At 37.5% G+C, this 21,206-nt stretch overlaps 1 protein-coding gene across 1 annotated transcript in view; it reads left to right on the top strand.

The window, feature by feature from the left end:
* Positions 1-21,206, top strand: part of LOC113069318 (FAS-associated factor 1-like) — a 70,091-nt gene that overhangs the window by 35,888 nt on the left and 12,997 nt on the right. Inside the window, exons 13-17 of the mRNA XM_026242321.1 lie at positions 4,338-4,492; positions 9,982-10,118; positions 14,715-14,800; positions 19,024-19,104; positions 19,347-19,424. Coding sequence (XP_026098106.1) covers positions 4,338-4,492; positions 9,982-10,118; positions 14,715-14,800; positions 19,024-19,104; positions 19,347-19,424 — 537 coding nt within the window. The remainder of the gene's footprint in view (positions 1-4,337; positions 4,493-9,981; positions 10,119-14,714; positions 14,801-19,023; positions 19,105-19,346; positions 19,425-21,206) is intronic.

Genomic DNA, 21,206 nt, shown 5'->3' with positions numbered 1-21,206 from the left:
ACCAGGATATGTGTGTATTGTAAGAGCTAGACGACGAATGATGGCATGTGATGTCATGGTAGTGGTGTCCCAATCCTTAGGGAAATATTTCCACCCCTACCCCTTCACCCTCAAGGGACAAGGGGGAGGGGGAAGGGGTATAAAATAGAATTGGGATTGGGCCTAAAAGTTTTTGATTTGTGGCTGGACTTTAAAGTGGAAGCAAAACAATTACAATATAAGCATAATTTTTTTTTACAGTACAAATCTTGTGAAATGCTTTAATCATATGACCACAGATATGTTGAAAAATTGACAAATGTGAAAATAACGCATAACTGGTGCCAATTGCATTCCCAAATGCATGTTAACATGACAACACAAGCACTCTGATCTAAAACATCAGATCACGAGCTGATCAGTTGAGAAAAGTGCACACTTCTTTTACAGACTATATATTTAATTAAAGCACTTCTTATGATTTTGGTTTGATTGACAGAGGCTTTGCAAATGCAATAGTGCAAAACCTCTTACTTTATAATCAGAAGTGTAAAAATATTTACAGTTCATGAGATGCCAGGCTGCCTGAGTCTAGGCGGTTAATGGGAAACACTGATGCAGTATAGGTCACCATATAGGATTGCAAAATCAAAGACCAATAAAATAGGATTCTAAAAGGGAAGCATTCAGCAAACCCATTCATACAAACTACTTTGTTCTCCACCTTTCAGTCGGACAGTCTTCTCATTAAGTGTAGGTTGTTTAGGTGTGGCTGTGAACGTTTCATGTTCACGTGTGCATGTGTGGGATGGGTTTTTCTGAGGGAACTTGTTCCCCTCTCTCGCAGGCCTGAGAGGCTAATCACTAAGTAAAACACTACATGTGATGAAGTGTTTCTGGAGTGGGAGATGCTCCCAATCCAAACTTAATGAAAATGTTGGAGGCTCTGTAGTTCAGCTGGAGGATCAGCAGATGACTCTTGTGTCAGGCCACCCATCAGCACACAGGCCCCGTCACAAATCCCCTTAACATCCAGCTAATCACGCTAACTCTCCTCTGCCTCCCGCACAAAGACGGTCATCAAAATTCATAGCTCCTTCGCACCCTTCATGGGTTTTTCATGCATCAGCTTCATAGTGGAGTCTCTGTGAAGAAGTGGTTTGTGAGAAAGAGAGTTGGGATTTCTGACACCTGAAGGACTTTGTGTAATTGACACTGCTGTTATAACAGGAGAACTGAAAACTGAAAAATGGCTCTTGTTTTTAAATATTGATCCAATAATTTTTTGAATTGTCAGTAGTGCCAGTAAGTTATCTTTTAACGCAACCTTCATGTTGTTCTAAAACTTTATGATTTTTTATTTCATGGAACACAAAAGGTGAATTTCCTTTCTTATGCAACAAAATTATTATTATTACTTGATTATTGTTCTGTTTTTGTTGGAGAATCTCTCATAGTATTGTAAGTGCCATCTGTTAAAGCACTCTACTACAGGTCAAGAAAGAGCAGTAATATGAACTCCTCATTTTCCCATTGTTTGCTTTCCTACAGCCAAAAAAGAATGTTTACTTTCAACATCTCTCCCTCCTCCAGCACATACACATTACCTGTAATTAAAAACATCCTTTCACAATATCTTTTACAAGAGAATTATGATCGTCTGTGTAACTAGCATTACTGTGGAGCAGGTGCAGCCACCAACAGAATGCCTTGAAAATAATTTTAAAAATAAAGTTTTTTTTTCAGTCAGTAGAAGTGTGACCAGACTCCAGGAGTCCTTTAATTAGCATTAGACAAAAACTTTCTTACATCATAAAATATAACATGATGTTAATATCATTAGCAGGGCATTTTGCCGCTTGTCGTATATTTCTGTTTTTGGAGTCTTGCATTGGTAGCTCCGCCCCACAGTGAAATCTCATTGGTCCAGAATCCCTATTAATAGAGCATTTTTAAAGCCACAATATAATGGAATTAGCAACAGACTGTATTGTGATGTACATCAAAGTGAAATAGATTATTGGAAATATAAAAATTGTTGAGCAGGTGACTTGGTTGATGATTTGGATGAAGGCAGATCTGAATGCGAGCTTTCAATCGACTGTATAAAAAGTGGCTTGTTTCAGTGGAATTAATTAGTAGAGAAGTTTGTTTAACTGAAAGATCAAGTTATAACATTTTGATTAATTATGAGCTTTTTTAAAAACTTTTTAACTTTTTTAAAAAAAATTAAAAATTTTATTATGTTTTGATTTGATGTGATTTGTGCTGCATTTTATTTCAATTCAGTTTTTATAGTCACATTAATTCTGGAAACTTTGCCTTGTTAGTGCACATAGTAATACTACATTTCAATGCATTATTTGTGCTTTTGGAAGCCACTGTTACTAAAAGCTAATTCTTTGTTCAAGGTGGTTAGCATGTCTTGAACCCTTCGTTAGGTAAATTCAATCTCAAGGCCTGTTCACATCAATTTTGATGCAACTAACAAAGTAGTTTTCATGCCAAACAAAGTTTTCATGCCAAACAGTCATACTTGATGTGAATAGGCTTTCACTAAGTAGATAAACATGTTTTGTGGTCCTGCTGCTGCAACACTGGCTCACATGTCTAAAGCTAACCTGGGAATTCCTCACTTTCAGACAACTGTGTGAAAGCTAGTACTGTCCCACTCACAGGACAGATCAGCTTTCTCTCTCCTTCTACCCACCTCCCTCACTCTGTCCTCTCCTCCCCTGTTCGTCTTGCGTCTCTACCCTTTCCTCCTCACCATTTGCTGCTGGGGGGGTGGGGTGACTCGAGGTGACAGAAAGAACTCTTTTGGGTCAGTTTCTTACCCAGAACAGACCCAGTAATTTGGATTGAGCGCTGATTTCTGCAGGCTAAGAAAAGCCCCACAAAACGAGGGAAAGGAAGGAGGAGAAAACAATAGGATGAAAGTAGATAGGAGTGACTGCGGGTAATGGAGGGGCGTAAAACGAGGGAGCTGACCAAAGACTGTTATTAACGAGAGTAGCTTTTCCCCACCTCTTCAATGAAATCTTAGAGGCCTCAAAAGGTCAAATGTTTTCTCAGCTCAGAGTGAATAAGTTCAGTCAGTACTGAAACAGCCATGTCAGTTTTAGGTTAGACTGCATGAGATGACTGGAAAAGTTTGTCTGGTTTTCATCCATCACCCTTTCAGTTTTTGACGGTTAAAATCTTGCCTTCTCTCCAGGTCCCATTTGCTTATCTTCCCAGCATGAGTGTTTAATCTTTTCAGGGACTTGAATTAGGCTAGTGAAAGAGGCCTGAGCACTGTCCCACCAGGAGCCGTGCGGCTCATTCGAGAGCATTGATCACTGTGCAAACACAGCAGCACTCCTTCAGTCCTCCTTCCATACACACCTTCATAGAGTCCAATTTTCTCTCCTCCGTTGACGCCCTCCTTCATTTCTCTCCATGCTTTGCTTATGTTTTTTTTTTCACCATTGGACTGTTGAAAAATCCCTCCGGCTGCATTTGACGAACCATTGGGGGTCAGATCTGTAGGAAACGTTCAGAGTTGTTATGCAATTCGGTGGGTTTTATTCCCCTGCCTTGTTTGGCGAAAACCTTTCATGTTTGTGGTGGTGTCCTTTATTTTTTTATTTTTTTATTAGTTGTTGGGTTATGCGAGTGAGCGCCGTCTGACGACGTAAATATCTGTGGATTTAGATGTGCGTCGACATCAGCAGTGCTTCCTGTGCTAACCTGCGACGGTGGAAGGAGGGCACTGGCATTTGATGCAAAGCAAATAAAGTGATTTGTTCGGTTTTTGTTTTTCAGGGAAAGTTTGATTTAGCCTGCATCAGTTTGATTTGGTTTGGATGTTTGTTTTGCTCAGGGTGTGTGGGGAGGGCACTTGCTGTCTTTTTCTTCTTGTGGACCCTGGTGAAGCATTAGTGGTCTTAAAGCGCTCAGAAACCTGATGGTGAATCATGAAATAAGGGTGGATCAGTGAGCCGGGATTAGGTTCTGGCTTCATAGGTAGTGGAAATGGCCATTCAGGCTTCAGTTTTCATGCTTCTTTTCTGCAAAATGGATGTGGGAATGGAATGACCTCTGTGTGAGCAATAGTTAAATTAGTAAATGTCTCTCTTTGAATTTAGTGCAGCTATTTGAAGGGTTGGAAATGTTTTTTTTCTTTTATGTCAATATTATATATATATATATATATATATATATATATATATATATATATATATATATATATATATATATATATATATATATTTAAATTTTTTACTAAAACATTATTAAATGAATTGTTAAGGATTATTAATCTTTAATTCATATGATACCTGACTGTTTGCATATGTTGTGCTTTTGTCTCTCAGAGAAAACTGCTGGCCATCTACCTCCACAATGACGACAGTATCCTCAGTAATCTGTTCTGCTCTAAGATGATGTGTGCAGGCTCCATGATGTCATATCTAAGCCAGAACTTCATCACATGGGCCTGGGACGTTACTAAAGAAGCTAATAAAGCCAGGTAACACTATTTAGCACATTCCTCCTTTCATCTCTCTCATCGTATGCACTCACAGTGGCAGTCAAACCATCCAGAACTGTAGCGATCTGAAGCATTTTCACACTCGAAATGGATGATCTCTTAATGAGAGGCATTTCTTCCCCCCCCCCCCCCCCTCCTCTTCTGAAACTCTCCTCATAGAGGGCTTTAACAAAAGATGTTGTGTTTGCTCACTGAGGCCCCGGTAGGGCAGGCCACACTAATCTACCCCGTTAAAGGGTCAGTTAGACACACAGCCTTCATAGAGCACACTCCACAGAATGTCTTCATTTCAAGATGGCAGTGATGGTGGTTTTATGCTTGTCTTTGGTCAAATGCAACTTTTGACCCTTGGAAGCAAAAGAAAGATACACTTGAAGCAGTATTAAGATTGCAAAAATAATCCATTGTCCTGTTTAAAATGCTTTGTTTCCAAGACACTGAGTAAAGCTATATCTCAGATTGCTTCAGGTGGAAACGGAGCAAGCAAAATGAAGATAAAAGGCCAGAAAATAAAACGAACAGAGAGAGAAAAAGGGAGAAGCTGGTCAGGTAGCAGATGGATACTTGATTGGTCCCAGCAGGCTTTGCTTCTGAGCAGGCCTCTACTTTTCCTTCCAGTAGGCTTCACCCTAAAGACCTCCCTCCGGAGTGGATGGCTAGAGAAAGACCAGCTAGTGACCTGCTTCTGCAGGGGCTCCTTCAGTCCAGTCTTACCTCAATACCCCTCTACCTCCCCTTCTGGTTTTTGCCCCAGCTGAGCCTTTCTAGCACAGATTAAAGGCGGGCAACATCTGGGGCTATTCATAATGCGAACAGACACACACACACATACACACAAATCTCACATTCTTATACACTGACCTACTCATACACATACACATCTTATTCTCACGCTCCCGAGCCAGGCCTGACTGGTAGGTGATTGTGGATGGTGACTGGCAGTTTTTTTACAAAGCTAAATCTGTGAATGAAGCCTGTGAATTCACTTATCACTGACACCAATCACATAGACTCTCAGCATAATTGTGCATTAATCCAGAGCCCAAATGTAATTACAGTGAATGTAATTAGCACCCACAGGTGCTACAGGTGCTCTTTGTTACTGGTATAAGTAAGAAAAAGCTGCAGGTCACAATTTGACAGTGCATTCTAGCAGATACAAAGTTTTTTGTTTTTTTTAATCCGTCAAATCCTGATGATTAATATGGCTGATTTATTGACAGTGCTGTAAATCAAAGTAATTGAAATGTAATACTTAGTTGTTGTTTTTCTCAACAGCAGCAACAGTTTGTTTTGCTGCAGCAAAAATTCTGAAGAAAGTTTGTCTTATTTTGTATTGAAGTCCAAAACCTGTGAATCAAATCAGTTCCCAAGCCAAAGATTCACACCATTTAAATAGTATAAAGTATTATTGTTACTACTGATCTTTTTTTTTTTGCCTATAGGAGAGTGGAATCAGGAAAGAAACACGTAATCTTGGTCATCAAAAGTGCTAGAGATGTCCACAAGGCTAAGTTTCTAGCTATGTGCTTAGTATTTTCAAAATCCCTCAACCAAAATATAACATTTTGGAGCGTAACTTTTCCTGTTTTGCCATAGTTTAAATTATACCTCAAATCATGTGACTTGTTGAGGACCGGTAGGCTCTTGCCTCTCTAATCAGTCAGGCTGACAAACTTTTGCTTTGTGGATGATTAAAAGTAAAAAAAAAAAAATGAAGACAGAATGAGAAGAGTGAAGACAATGTTTTCATATGATGTAAACTAACAGTCTTTGAATTCTGTTTGTAGTTGCTGTGCAGTTGTGCACAGTATCATGATCATTGTGATCGAGAAACTGTTTTCTCAGGGAAACAGTCATAGCAGTGCATGCCCTGTGGCCCCAGCAGATGGGCTGATACTGTGCCACACCTCGGTCGGTTCAAGCAATGGGGAAATATTATTCTCTACACACTCAAGTGTGTGTGACTTGAGTGAGGGATGAGAAGGAGATGAGAGCATGTCACTCCAATTACAAAGCCGTTCATGATGAGATTCTTGGAACACCTGGTGTTACTAACTTGAAAATCAGAAATCACTTCCCTGAGGTCCTTTGAAAACTTTTAACATTCTTCAAGATTTCTTTACGCATCACTGATGTGACAGTGAATGGCCAAATGCAATGCCTGATGGGACCTCTGGAAATACAATTTGTATGATGTTTTTTTTTTTTTTTTGCCAATGAAACCTCTTTGTGGAATCTGTAATACTGCACTGTAAAGTTACACAGATGAGAGATTGCCCGCTGTCCTGTTAACCTGTAGCACTCTAGTAGCATTTTGTACGATAATATTATTAAATTGAGCACAGCAATAGGGTCCCAGAGGTAGAATTTTCAGCAGTCTTTGCTCCATTCTTCAGAATCATTTAATCAATACGCTGCTTTGTTGCTTAAGTAACATTTTTATTATTCATTATCAATGTTGAAAAGAGTTGCACTGCTTAATATTTTTGTGGAAAGAGTGATACATTTTTAGAATTCTTTGATGGATAGAATTTTTTTTTGAAAAATAAACTTGAATAATTTAATGCATCCTTGCTTAATCAAAGTATTAATTTCTTTCAAACTAACCCCAATAACCCCACAGTAGTGTATATTTTTTCATTAGTGTATATTTAACTTTTTCAGAATAGAATGCCAGCATAATGCTTGTTACATACTATTTTTATAGGGAGTTTAAATTGCAGTATGCTAAGCTGCAAAATAACCATGTTGTGTCTCAACTTTAACATAACTATAGTAATTGCAAGTATCAAGGATGAGATTATGGTTGACCTTGCTACTGCTTTAATCATCACATTGGAAATGGTGGATTGCATTTAATTGGAAATACATTATTCCATGTAGTGCATTCTGAATAATTTCTGCACAGAGTATACAGGTGCTGGTCATATAATTAGAATATCATCAAAAAGTTGATGATATTCTGACACCTGTATATTATATTCCTTCATTACACACAGACTGATATATTTCAAATGATTATTTCCTTTAATTTTGATGATTATAACTGACAACTAAGGAAAATCCCAAATTCAGTATCTCAGAAAATTTGAATATTACTTAAGACCAATACAAAGAAAGGATTTTTAGAAATCTTGGGCAACTGAAAAGTACTGGTAAAGTACTGGTAGCTTTTCACTCTGTGCAGGTGCCAAGTCCTGTTGGAAAATGAAATCTGCATCTCCATAACGTTGGTCAGCAGCAGGAAGCATGAAGTGTTCTAAAACTTCATGTTATACGGCTGTGTTGACCTTTGACCTCAGAAATCACAGTGGACCAACACCAGCAGATGACATGGCAAACCGCAAACCATCACTGACTGTGGAAAGTTTACACTGGACCTCAAGAACATTGACTGTGTGCCTCTCCTCTTTTCTTCCTGACCCTGATTTCCAAAGGAAATGCAAAATTTACTTTTTATAAGAGAACATAACTTTGGATGATTCAGCAGCAGTCCATTCCTTTTTTAAGTGAGAAGCTTCTGACCCTGTCTGTTGTTCAAGAGTGGCTTGACACAAGAAATGTGACAGCTGAAACCCATGTGTTGCATACGTCTGTGCGTAGTTGTTCTTGAAGCACTGACTCCAGCTGCAGTCCACTCTTTGTGAATCTCCCCACATTTTTGAATGGGTTTTGTTTCACAATCCTCTCCAGAGTGCAGTTATCCCTATTGCTTGTACACTTTCTTTCTACCACATCTTTTCCTTCCCTTCGCCTCTCTATTAATGTGCTTGGACACAGAGCTCTGTGAACAGCCAGACTCTTTTGCAATTACCTTTTGTGTCTTGCCCTTCTAGTGCAAGGTGTTAATGGTCATCTTTTGGACAACTGTCAAGTCATGCAGTTTTCCCCATGATTGTGTAGCCTACAGAATTAGACTGAGAGACCATTTAAAGGCCTTTGCAGGTGTTTTGAGTTATGATTAGAGTGTGGCACCAAGTGTCTTCAATATTGAACCTTTTCACAAAATTAACATTTTCTGAGATACTGAATTTGGGATTTTCCATAGTTGTCAGTTATAATCATCAAAATTAAAAGAAATAAGCATTTGAAATATATCACTCTGTGTGTAATGAATGAATATAATATACACGTTTCACTTTTTGAACGGAATAAGTGAAATAAAACAACTTTTTGATGATATTCTAATTATATAACCAGAACCTGTACATACTAAATACTATTTCATAAATTATAGGTAGTATGCCAGTCTGAATATGCCCTAGAATCCAAAAAGAGCTCACTCATCTCCTCTGATTCAACTTATATATACGGTACAGACCAAAAGTTTGGACACACCTTCTCATTCAAAGAGTTTTCTTTATTTTCATGACTATGAAAATTGTAGATTCCCACTGAAGGCATCAAAACTATGAATTAACACATGTGGAATTATATATGGAATTACATACATAACAAAAAAGTATGAAACAACTGAAAATATTGTAGGTTCTTCAAAGTAGCCACCTTTTGCTTTGATTACTGCTTTGCACACTCTTGGCTTCTCTTGATGAGCTTCAAGAGGTAGTCACCTGAAATGGTCTTCCAACAGTCTTGAATGAGTTCCCCGAGAGATGCTTAGCACTTGTTGGCCCTTTTGCCTTCTGTCTGCGGTCCAGCTCACCCCTAAACCATCTCGATTGGGTTCAGGTCCGGTGACTGTGGAGGCCAGGTCATCTGGCGCAGCACCCCATCACTCTCCTTCTTGGTCAAATAGCCCTAGATGCCTTCAGTGTGACTCTACAATTTTCATGAAAATAAAGAAAACTCTTTGAATGAGAAGGCGTGTCCAAACTTTTGGTCTGTACTATATATATATATATATATATATATATATATATATATATATATATATATATATATATATATATATATATATATATATATATATATATATATATATATATGAGTTCTCTGATAACAGGGTGAAATTATTTTTTTCATTCCTTCCCTCCCACACTGGTCATGCCCCCTTACTCTAGAGTGTTCCATCATTTCTCTATTTTACTTTCCAGTTATTAAAGCCGATGTTATTAAAAGAAGAGAGAAGCTAATCTATATTTGCATTCCCTCTATAGCAATTCATTAATATTATGACATTTACTGCGAGCTCTCTGAGTCTACCTGCTACCCTTTTCCTTCAGTGAAATGTTAATTTAAAGTTCTGTCTTTGTAATGGAATAAGAAATCCTCTCTGCGCTATCAAATTCGGTGCGGCGGGAACTGAATACTAATTCAGACTGGGGGAGTGTTTGGAGAAGGACCATCTTCTGTGCAGTGAGCAGAATTGGTTTTAAAGTCTGTTAATATGATGAGCTGTGTACTCTTATTAAGCTCAGTGATTGTTCAGGGGAGTTTCACTGGCTGTCTCTCCACTGTCCACTTAAATTACTGACTCTCTCTCTTTTCTCTCACTCTCTTTCTAGGCTACTCACGATGTGTACAAGGCACTTTGGCAGTGTTGTTGCACAGACCATTCGGACATACAAGACTGACCAGTTCCCATTACTTTTAATTGTCATGGGCAAACGGACATCAAATGAAGTTTTAAATGTTATATCAGGTAAAACATACTTCTAAATAAACTACAATTAAAATTATAGGTGACACTTCATCGGTCAAGACATTGGTAGACCTTATGTAATGCCTAGCAGATCAAAATCACAATTTCTTTTGTACACAATTTCTAATTGAATGTAATTAGTATTATATATATTAAATTAAATGAAATTAAATTTATGCATTTAGCAGATGCTTTTATCCAAAGCGACTTACAGTATACACCCCAATACACACACACACACACACACACACACACACACACACACACACACACACACACACACACACACTCACACACTCACCAGCCACTTTATTAGGTACACAGGTTCAATTGCTTGGTAACACAAATTGCTAATCAGCCAATCACATGGCAGCAACTCAATGCATGTACACATCTAGATGTGGTGAAGACAGTTTGCTGAAGTTCAGACCGAGCATTAGAATGGGGAAGAAAGGGGATTTCAGTAACTTTGAACGTAGAATGTTTGTTGTTGCCAGATGGGCTGGTCTGAGTACTGCTGATCTACGTGGATTTTCACGCACAACCATCTCTAGGGTTTACAGAGAATGATCCGAAAAAGAGAAAATATCCAGTGAGCGGCAGTTGTGTGGACAGAAATGCCTTCTTAATGTCAGAGGTCAAAGGAGAATGGGCAAACTGGTTAGAGATGATAGAAAGGCAACAGTAACTCAAATAACCGCTCATTCCCTGCAACCAAGGTATACAGAATACCATCTCTGAACACACAACACATTGAACCCTGAAGCAGATGGGCTACAGCAGCAGAAGACCACACCGGGTGCTGCTCCTGTCAGCTAAGAACAGGAGGCTACAATTCGCAACATTCAGATGGTATGGTCGGAATTTTACTCAAAGAACATGAAAGCATGGATCCATCCTGCCTTGTCTCAGTGGTTCAGGCTGATGGAGGTGGTGTAATGGTGTTTCATACACTTTGGTCCCCTTAGTACTAATTGAGCATCTTTTTAACATCACAGCCTACCTGAGTATTGTTGCTGACCATGTCCATCCCATTATGACTACAGTGTACCCATCTTTTTCAACCCAAAGGGTGTGTTTATTTACAAGTGAGCAAACGCAAGGAAGTCGTACAGGGCATGATATATATATATATAATTTGATTAAGGTCCGAACTTTGACCTGGCCATTGCAAAATTTCTTCTTTAACCATTCTTTGGTATAATGCCTTGTGTACTTGGGGTTGTTATCTTGCTGCATGACACACTTTCTCTTGAGATTCAGTTCTCGGACAGATGTCCTGATATTTTACTTTAGAATTTGCTGTTATGATTCAGAATTCATTGTTCCATCAATGATGGCAAGGCTTCCTGGCCCAGATGCAGCAAAACAGGCCCAAACCATGATACTACCACCACCATGTTTCACAGATGGGATATGGTTCTTCTGCTGGAATGCAGTGTTCTTTTCTCCAAATATAATGCTTCGCATTTAGACTAAAAAGTTCTATTTTGGTCTCATCCATCCACAAAACATTTATCAGATAGCCCTCTGGTTTTTCCACATGATATTTAGCATCATACTGTATATACTAACACATTGCTTCCTGTCTGAAGTGTGTGTGTGTGTTTATATATATATATAGTTCCCTGCAAAAGTATTGGAACAGTAAAGACAAAATTGTTTGCTGTGGAGTCAAGACGTCTGTAAATATGAGTAAAAGATGAATATGAGACTACAGAATGTCATGTTTTAATATTGGGTGATTTCAACACACAGATGTTTTACCAGCTAAGATGATCAGCACTTTTAGAGTATCATCTCTCTATCTGATGTGAGCATAAGTATTGGAACAGTTGCCTCACACGTCTTTCTAATGGTTCAGATGTGTACTGTTGCATTAATTCTTCAGATATTAAAAGCAGGGAATGTCTTATCAGTTATATCCATTGCTTCTGCATTCTAAGTCTTGCATTCAATGATGACACACAAACCAGGATGAAGACGAGGAAGCTGACTCTGAAAGAGAAGCAAGCAATTTGGATGCTAAAAGAAAAGAAGTCAGTTAGAACTATAGGAAAAACAAAGGGAATGGAGAAATCAAGAGAAATTGTAAACTTCCGGCGATATCAGCAACCAACGATAACCTGATCAGCTAAGAAAAAACAACAGTAGTTGATGACAGACAAATCATAAAAGTTGTGAAAATTAACCCTAAAATAAATGTCTGTAAAATCGCCATATACCTCGGGTGATGCTCTGTCAATCTACAATCCGCAGGAGAATTTGACACAGAATTACAGAAGCTGCACAACAAGATGCAAACCACTGATCAGCACCAGAAATAAAAAGGCAAGATTCTTCACAAATGTGAGCCAGTAGAGTTTTGGAACTGATTGATGGACCAATGAGACAAAGATTTAACCTTTATCTAAGTGATCGGAAAGCAAAAGTGTGGAGAGAAATAGGGAACTGCAAATTATCCTAAGCATACAACCTCATCTATAAAGCTTGATGGAGGTGGTGTCATGGCATGGGCATGCATACATGCATTTAGAACAGAACCTCTTCATTTTAATGATGACTTAATGTATGATGGCAGTAGCAGAATTAATTTGAAAGGGTACAAAATCATCAGTTGATTTTGATATTCTAGGTATTATCAAATTGCTTGAGTTTTGAGAACACAGTGGACGTGGAGGACTATAATGTAGAAAGAGCTCACTTTTGTGGAGTCCAAACTCTTTCCAGGACTTTCAGGACTTTTGATTCTGTTTTGGGTCATATTTATTAAATATAGAAAATTTTAAAGGTTTCACAAACTTTCAAGCAGCTCTCTCTGTGTGTGTGTATGTATGTGTATGTATCATTTTATTTTTTTATTTTGCTCCAAAAAAAATATTTTTTCTCCTAAAATTCTAAAACTACATTTTTAGAGTTACATTAGGTTCTATGCAATCTCTGGAGAGCCAAATTACTCAATTGACCTTTTGCAAAGACCCGAATCCCTTAGTTACTTTTTCTGTGTCCGACATACTTTTGGTACTGTACTTTTGCTACGAGTGTGTCAGCTTTGGCATTTTTTGTAATTTTTTTTTCTTGTGACCGATCGCTGTAGCTCCTCATTTTAAGCAGCATGTGAACCAACAATCTCTTCCTCTTTACTAGTTATAGCTCAAAATAAATGTGAATGAATATCAGAAGGTATCTTGTTTCAACCATGAGTGTGTCAATACACACCATTTTTTCAAATTCAAGTCCTTCGACATTAATCTACTCTACTGTCTGAAGTTAATATACTCTCCTGTCTGGTTTGTTTACCGAACAAAATGGCAGATTTGCCGTTACGATTGGTCATGAATAGCCTGCTCCTTGTGAAGGGTTAATTTAATTATTTGTAGTTTTATTTAACAATTTAACAAAAATTACTGGATTTAATTATGTGTATGTTTTATATTATTTAATTTATATAAAATAGGTGTGTGTTTTAGGGCTGTAAAAAAAAAAATCGAATTTCGAATATTCGTCAAAAAAAAAAAAATCCACTTTAGAATGCAAAAATGTGGCATTTAGATTTTAGGTCTACGTGGTGGTCTTTAGTGTTGCACGAAATGTGACGACAATGTAAGTGTCATTGCTTTTTAATGCTTTTGTTAGCCTATCCAGTTGAACCCACTAGATGTTGCGCTGCTACGTTGTTCATTCAATATATTGTGGAAAACGAGAGCATCAGTGTGGAGATGTTGTTTACGTCAAAACTGAAACCAAGCCATTCACACAGAACGGATATTTATCACATTTTTTATAGGGACATCTATCAGCGTTGCACTTGCGTCTCGCTCGAAAAAGCGGCATGTTCGGAAAGCCTTGTAAAATTGATGTACGTTTTTAAAAAACATGTTTCAAGGCTTTATGGTGGTTTTTCTCCATCCCACTGTATCATGATTTTAAATGAAGAAAGTAGTCTACTTTTGTGATTGGTTTTCGGTCCTTTTTATTAAAGTAAACTTTTTCCTAATTAAGCAGCTTTATAAATTATATATGGTTTATAAACATTATTTTAAACATTATGCACTTCAAAGGTAGTAGTGTTATTTTGTTATTTTGTTTGAAAGAAACGTGAATAATATTATGCTCGATGTGCCCTCTCGAGGCCTCAGGAGAGAAGCCAAAATCTTTTTTCCCCCTAAATGAAATTACGCCTTTTTAATTAGAATATAATTCAAATTTTGATTATATAAATCGAAAATTTTTATTTAGTTTTTTAGTCATTTTGACACCCTAGTGTGTTTGTATATGTATATACATATAATATAAAATTAAATATTACTTAACAATATTGAACAAAACTAAACATTATTAAATATTTAAATAATTTTTAGACATTATTAGATTTGTTAATAAAAACATAGTTCTGATTTCATTAATTATAAAATCTCACAACAAATTGTATTTGTTTTGTATTGTGCTCCAAGTTGAATTTCTTTTTGGCATTAGTTTGCGTTCATAATAATTTTGAGCATTTTAAGATTGCGTAGTGAAAGTATGATAAAACTGCAAAATCAGATAAGTCTGCTACAATCTGATTGTTGTTTATTTTTTGTATATGTGATGAAGCCAACACAACAGTGGATCCCATGGTGACACTCACGGGAGCCATGGAGATCTTTTCAGCACAGCAGCAAGAAGACATCAAAGATGAGGTGAGATAAAAAAAAAAAAAAAATTAGTATTTAAGGCCTCCTTGCTGTGCACCTGAAGCAAAACTAGTCAACTTAATTATTAAGCCACAAAAAGGGACATGTTGGGGCAGATGACCACTCATTGTCTGACTTATTAGAGTCGGCCTATCACACAGTGGTAAGAATAGACACTCCGGCTGCGTCTGTGTGTTTGTCTGGGTTTCAGACAAACCATGGAAGAAAAAGCACAATTGACTGGCTGTGTAATGTAAGCTTGCGGTGGCCTGCGCTTGTGAAGTCGACACAAAGCTGGCAGGATATGAGTTTGGTGTGTCATGACTCATGACTGCCTGCAGTATGTGTTTGTTTAAATCAATGCTAGGTCTGAAAACAAATGCGTTTACAAAGTGCTGAAACAAGATGTGTCCAACTGTTCAAGTGAACTGAAAGCTAGTGAATGTTTTTAAGTGGCATATCTGAAAGGTTATTCCTAGTAGTGGATCTCTGCGCTCTGTGGCAACTTTTAATAGGATATTACCTTCCAGCCTAATTAAAAATACTAGTTGCTAATGTTTTTGTTACAGGTCATGACGGGTCTGTCCACACTTCCTTGGATTGAGCTAATTAGTCATCTTTCTTCACCTGCATGTGTTAATGTTTGTGTCTGTGGTTTGGTGGGAAATATTCAGACAGCAAACACAGGTTTCTGTCCCCCTGCGGCACATTGACTCGATGATTTGATAAGTCATGACATTTCTTGCCTCGTCCCAGCATTCTCCTTTCTGTCCGCACCCCTGCGTGGGATGCTTTGAATAATTATTAATCACGAAAGCAACATAATTGTCATAATCCTTGCCATTGTCACACTGTGAGAATCTGCTAGACCCAATCTGCCCGGCCCAATTAATAAGTTCCTTTAAAACATTATTTTCGATTTGTATCTGTTCCATTAGGCTGTGAAATTTCTGCTTCCCTCAGTCAGAGCACTTGAATAACTCTGACATGGTGATGGGTTTCAGCTGGAAGCGTCTTGACGGTTTGCCCTTCGTGGTAGAAGTCGTGGCCTAATGGTTAGAGTCGGACTCGCAATCGAAAGGTTGTGAGTTCTAGTCTCTGGCAGGCAGGAATTGTGGGTGGGGGGAGTGCATGTACAGTGCTCTCTCCACCTTCAATACCATGACTTAGGTGCCCTTGAGCAAGGCATCGAACCCCCAACTGCTCCCCCGGCGCTGCAGCATAAATGGCTGCCCACTGCTCCGGGTGTGTGTTCACAGTGTGTGTGTGTGTGTGTGTGTGTGTGTGTGTTCACTGCTGTGTGTGTGCACTTCGGATGGGTTAAATGCAGAGCATTGAGCTAAAATGCATTGAGCTAAAATGTACTCAAATATAAAATGATGATATTTACTACCTAGGATTTGGTATTAATACACATTTCAATTGAAATTTGATTCACCGGCTTTGTGGTTCCACCTCTATGTCAGATTAATTTGATTTTATTTCAGTTATGTCTAAACTATGCAATTCAGTTTTGAAAGACTCGTTTAAAGGACTATCTCAAAAAGAGAAAATGTTTGTAAGAGTCATTTTTCATGAATTCAACTACAATGGTTGTGCTGAATGTTGTCATTCAACAAAAAGAACCAATTCATTAGATTAATATCTTCATGCATTGGATTACTCTGGTTGGATTAAATGTTTTTTTTTTTATTAGTTGGACTACTATGATTGAACTGCATGTTCCACATTCAGTAAAAGGAGGGAAAAAAAGACTACAGATTGTTCAGAAGGGACAAAATATTGTATTATTGACTTAGTTTTAAATTGAATATGTTGATTGAAGTGCAGCTAGGTGAACTGCTGGTGATAACAGCGTATTTCAAGTCATGGGTGTGATGCTCGAATCCAGACCCAATCCAGAATTTGTTGTTGTGCCACCACTAACCATGTGCCATTTGAGGCAGTTTAGGTTTGCCCTTTAAAGTCCTTAACCGAAATGTCCTTGTGTGTGTGTGTGTGTGTGTCATCCTTGCCCTGTACAGTCAGGTGACTCATAGGGACCTGTGTGTGTCTGTCCATGTCTGTATGGGCAGACGTACACCCCTTACATACACTGTCTAGATCAACAGGCAAACCCAGACAGCGAACACTCATCCACCAAGATCACACCAGCATTCCTCTGTGTTTGTAAGTGCCATGACCTGAGGTTGTGCAGTCAGGGGTAAAATAGTTATACACTTGCTCCATTAACTCTAGTACAGGTCACAGCACTGACTCACTGTATGTAGAGTGTAACAGAGAGAAGAAAAAAAAAACATGTGAGAAAGATTTCACACTCTTTACTCACCCTGTTTAAATATTTTTGTTTCTTTTTGACAAGCATTGAAGGAATGTTTTACTGTATTCATGTAGAAGGATGCAAACGGGGTAAATAGATAATCAGGTTGGACTACTTATACATTTGGTCATTAACTTTCCATTTAAAAATAATTTATATATTTGTCATTATACTTAGATATGCCACAATAATAATAATAATTATTAATATTATTTTATTAGTTTGCATGACAACCATGAATTATGATTTGCTACTTGATTTAGCTAGTAAGGGGCATCATTGAAATCATTTTATTGATCTTACTGTAACTGAGACTACATTTTATGACCATTTTGATGACCTGTAGTTGATGATGATTATTTTATTTTAATGTTTAGCTGTTTTCGATGTTTATTCTATTTTTCTATAAATTGTATGTTGTTTTAAATGTGTGTATCTTAATGATAACCAGTCAAAACACATACTTTTTTATTATTGTACTATAAAATGTATATGTACATAATTGTAAATTATACATTTGTATGTCTACATGATGACCAGTCGAAACACCTAAACGTTATTTTATTTTAATTTACTTATTTGCAGTTTTATATGTAGTTCAGATGATGATCAGTAATACCCGCTGGAAAAAAATAGCTACCATTTAATGTTATTTTGTTTTAGTAAAAATTAAATGTAATTATTCTGTCATAATAAGTTTGTTTTCTACCATTTCATAAACCCAGTAAGATATGAGAGGCCATTACATTTTTAACCTTAAGAGGTTTTCATTGACATGCCTTGTATCTAACAAAGCGTATCTATGGCATATTCAGTGTAATTCACATGGCCTCTCATGACTATTTGCTTTAATTTAACAGTGGCTTTTGAAAGTCCTTTTGAAAGATTGTGCCTTTTACGAGCAGTTCTTCAAAAGCACGATGTGTTCGCCGCATAATTGTTCTTATTTCCAGCCCTCAGATAAAAGATTCAGTTGTTTGTAATCTCCGTTCACCTGAATTGTTTCAGTGTTCTGACTTTACGAATAGAGAACCACACACATCATCCTACAAGCTCTTCCTACACCACAACATGGTTTTCACACACTCTTTTAGAGCTCGTTTGAATAGAATTTGAGGATGTATCTCTCCTTTGATCAGCCTCTGTTCTCGATCCCTCCTTTCTCTCCTCAATCCTTCCTTTTCTTCTCCTCTGCTCTATGTAGTCACAACTCTTTCACATTTCCACACAAAGTCCAGCCAGAAGAAAAGACCCTTAGTCTTAAAAGCGGCTGCAGACAATCGCACGAGCCTGACTAAAAGCAACAAAAGCAACAGTAGTTATTCATAGTCTTAAGTCTCAGCAGGTAGACCTGCAGCTGGGTCTTAACATACAGGATCCACACACACACACACACGCACACAATAATAAAAGAGTCTGTCCGTTGTATGTAGAGGAACTCCATGCATTCACTTCTATAAGATACTCTTTCAGTCGTCCTCAGTTAGAGTTCCGACAATACAATAGTATTCAGTATGTGGCCATTACTGCTGACAATGACGAGGAACCATCTCATACGTCAAAGATCTAGTGGGATTGTTATCTGAATAGACATACTCTTATTGGCTATCTGGTATTGGATGTAGATAATAGAAATATAATAATAGAAATAAATTCTGAGACTACTAGAAATGGGCCTAATTAAATAATCAGCTGTATTATTTTTCCTAATTATATTATTTTGAAACATTATTATTATTATTATTGTATTTGATTTAACAAAATCTATACACAAAGTTTTTTTTTTGTATTTTGGATTCCACTGCATATAAAAAAGTAAATATTAATGTTCATATTCATTTCAGAAATTAAACATTGTTTTTCTAATCTTAGATGACTTTAGTTTTATTCAACCACGTTTTTCTTTCAGGATGAACGTGAAGCCAGAGAAATGGTCAAGAGAGAACAGGATGAAGCTTATCGTTTGTCTCTGGAAGCTGACCGTAAAAAGGTTTGGCAGGATATTTAATTTCCTTTTTTGCTCAAATGTTTTGTTTTTATTCATTTAAAGTTGTTCATTTATTTATTTTAATTTAATTTAGATTTTAATTTAATTTAGAAGTAAAATGAAATATAAAGTTGTTGAATGTGTAAATGTCTTTTAATTTAATTTCTTTTAAATTTCTTAAATATTTTAGGTAATGTATGTTGCTAGTTATGTTGATGAATTTGTATTTATTTCTTCATTTTCAGAGAGAAGCACAAGAGCGAGAAGAGGCAGAGCAAGTCCGTCAGGAGCGAATCAGGAAAGAGCAGGAGGAGGAACGAGAGGTGCGGTTTGATTGGAATTACACCGGTTTGGTGACCGTTTCAGTAACACAATTTATATGTCAAGCTCAAGGGATGGTGAAACTAGGAAAATCTGAGAATGACCCTAAATAATTCACCTTGCCAAAGTTGCCTCATACAGGCCATGTAATCTTGATCTGAACAGGAATTCACAGGAGTTTAGCTTCCTTGTTTTATTCTGTGTAGCGCCCAGTGAAGCTTTGTTTGTTTGTCAGATATGACTGATTTCCTGCATTATGTTACTATTACTTTGCGTTACCAGTTAGATCCAGTTAATTGTTTCAAAAGAGCCATTAATGCTTTTGAGAAAATCTTAAATCTTTAAAACCTCTTTCTCATCCAATGAAGCAGAACAAATGAACACAAAAATGACACCTGTGCCCTAAACCCAAATTAAACCCTGACAGTTTCACTCATGTTGAAATGTAATGTTTCTAAATAGTCTAAACATGTCACATAAATGGGTTTTCGTGCCTCATACGATGACAAACAGCAGTGACACTCATAAAGCTTCATGTCCTGTTGTAACCACTCTCATCAAACACAGTTTACATTGTTACACAAATCACACACATATTTGTGATCTGCCTGCGTCCTGCAGTGTTTGCGCCATTTCCCCGTGAATTGTACGAGTTGTACAGAACGACAGGTGCATGTCAAGGCACTGACACTCTCACAAAGACAGCATCAAAAAGTGACACGCGAAGTTAAATATCACCTGTAGATGTAGGAGTAAGCAAATATACCCGTTCCCTATCAGCTGATCAGCAGAATACAATACCACCTTATTGACATTCAAATGTTTTACAGATGGTGTGGTCTAGTGCTCTTTCTAAAGAAAGTTTGCTGCAGGAAGTGTACATGTTCATTTAGTATGCTTACAAGCTCCCCACACACTCTTTTTAATACGATATTTGCTCACCAAAAACACAAAAAGTCACCACAGCAGTGTCGCTGTTTATTCAGCAGTAAATACTGAGCGGACCTGCTCAGGTGAAACGGCTATATGAGATAATTTGTCACTTTTAGGCTTCAACAAAAGCATGTTATTAGTTTAATCTCTTATTGCCATGGAACCATTCATGTCAGAACGTACTGTAGGCAACAGTATTGACACTCAAACATACGATACCCCACAGTAGCTCACTTTAGCTTCATTTAATGCTCGTCTTGGACAAAGCTTTTAATTTTGAGGCATATTGTGGAGAGGTAAACATAAAGACTGGCTGGAGGCAAAGTAATTGTGTCAGGTCTGTTTTCAGTGCTGTGTGTGAACTGTTAACTCAGCAGCCTTGTGTTTTAATGAGAGCTGGGTCTAAAGTTCTTCACCTGCTGTCTGTAATGAACCCAAGGGCAGAAGAGGCTTGAAATACACACACGTTTATACTGATAAAATCACATGAGCTAAACTCAAAATGACCGTTGAATTATTATTATTATTATTTTTTCAATGTTTAAAGGTCACGCATTTGGATGTAAATATCCAAGCTGTGAAACGGGTGACACATCTTTGATTCCTGCACCTTGGATTCACACACAATCGTAATAAACCTCTTGCTCTTGAAGTGAAAGATTAGAATTTTCTGTGATTTTCAGCAGCTGTTACAGTTTGGATGGCTGCATGTATCTGTGAGTTTCTCGTGCGTCATTTTTGTGACTGTGTGTGTGTGTGTGTACTAGGGGTGTAACGGTTCACAAAATTCACGGTTCGGTTCGATACGATACACTGATGTCACGGTTCGGTTCGGTTCGGTTCGATACGTT

The sequence above is a fragment of the Carassius auratus genome, unplaced genomic scaffold (assembly GCF_003368295.1).
Source record: "Carassius auratus strain Wakin unplaced genomic scaffold, ASM336829v1 scaf_tig00001343, whole genome shotgun sequence".
Lineage (NCBI taxonomy): Eukaryota > Metazoa > Chordata > Actinopteri > Cypriniformes > Cyprinidae > Carassius > Carassius auratus.
Note: the sequence above shows the minus strand (reverse complement) of the source record. Positions and strands in the feature narration are given on the sequence as shown.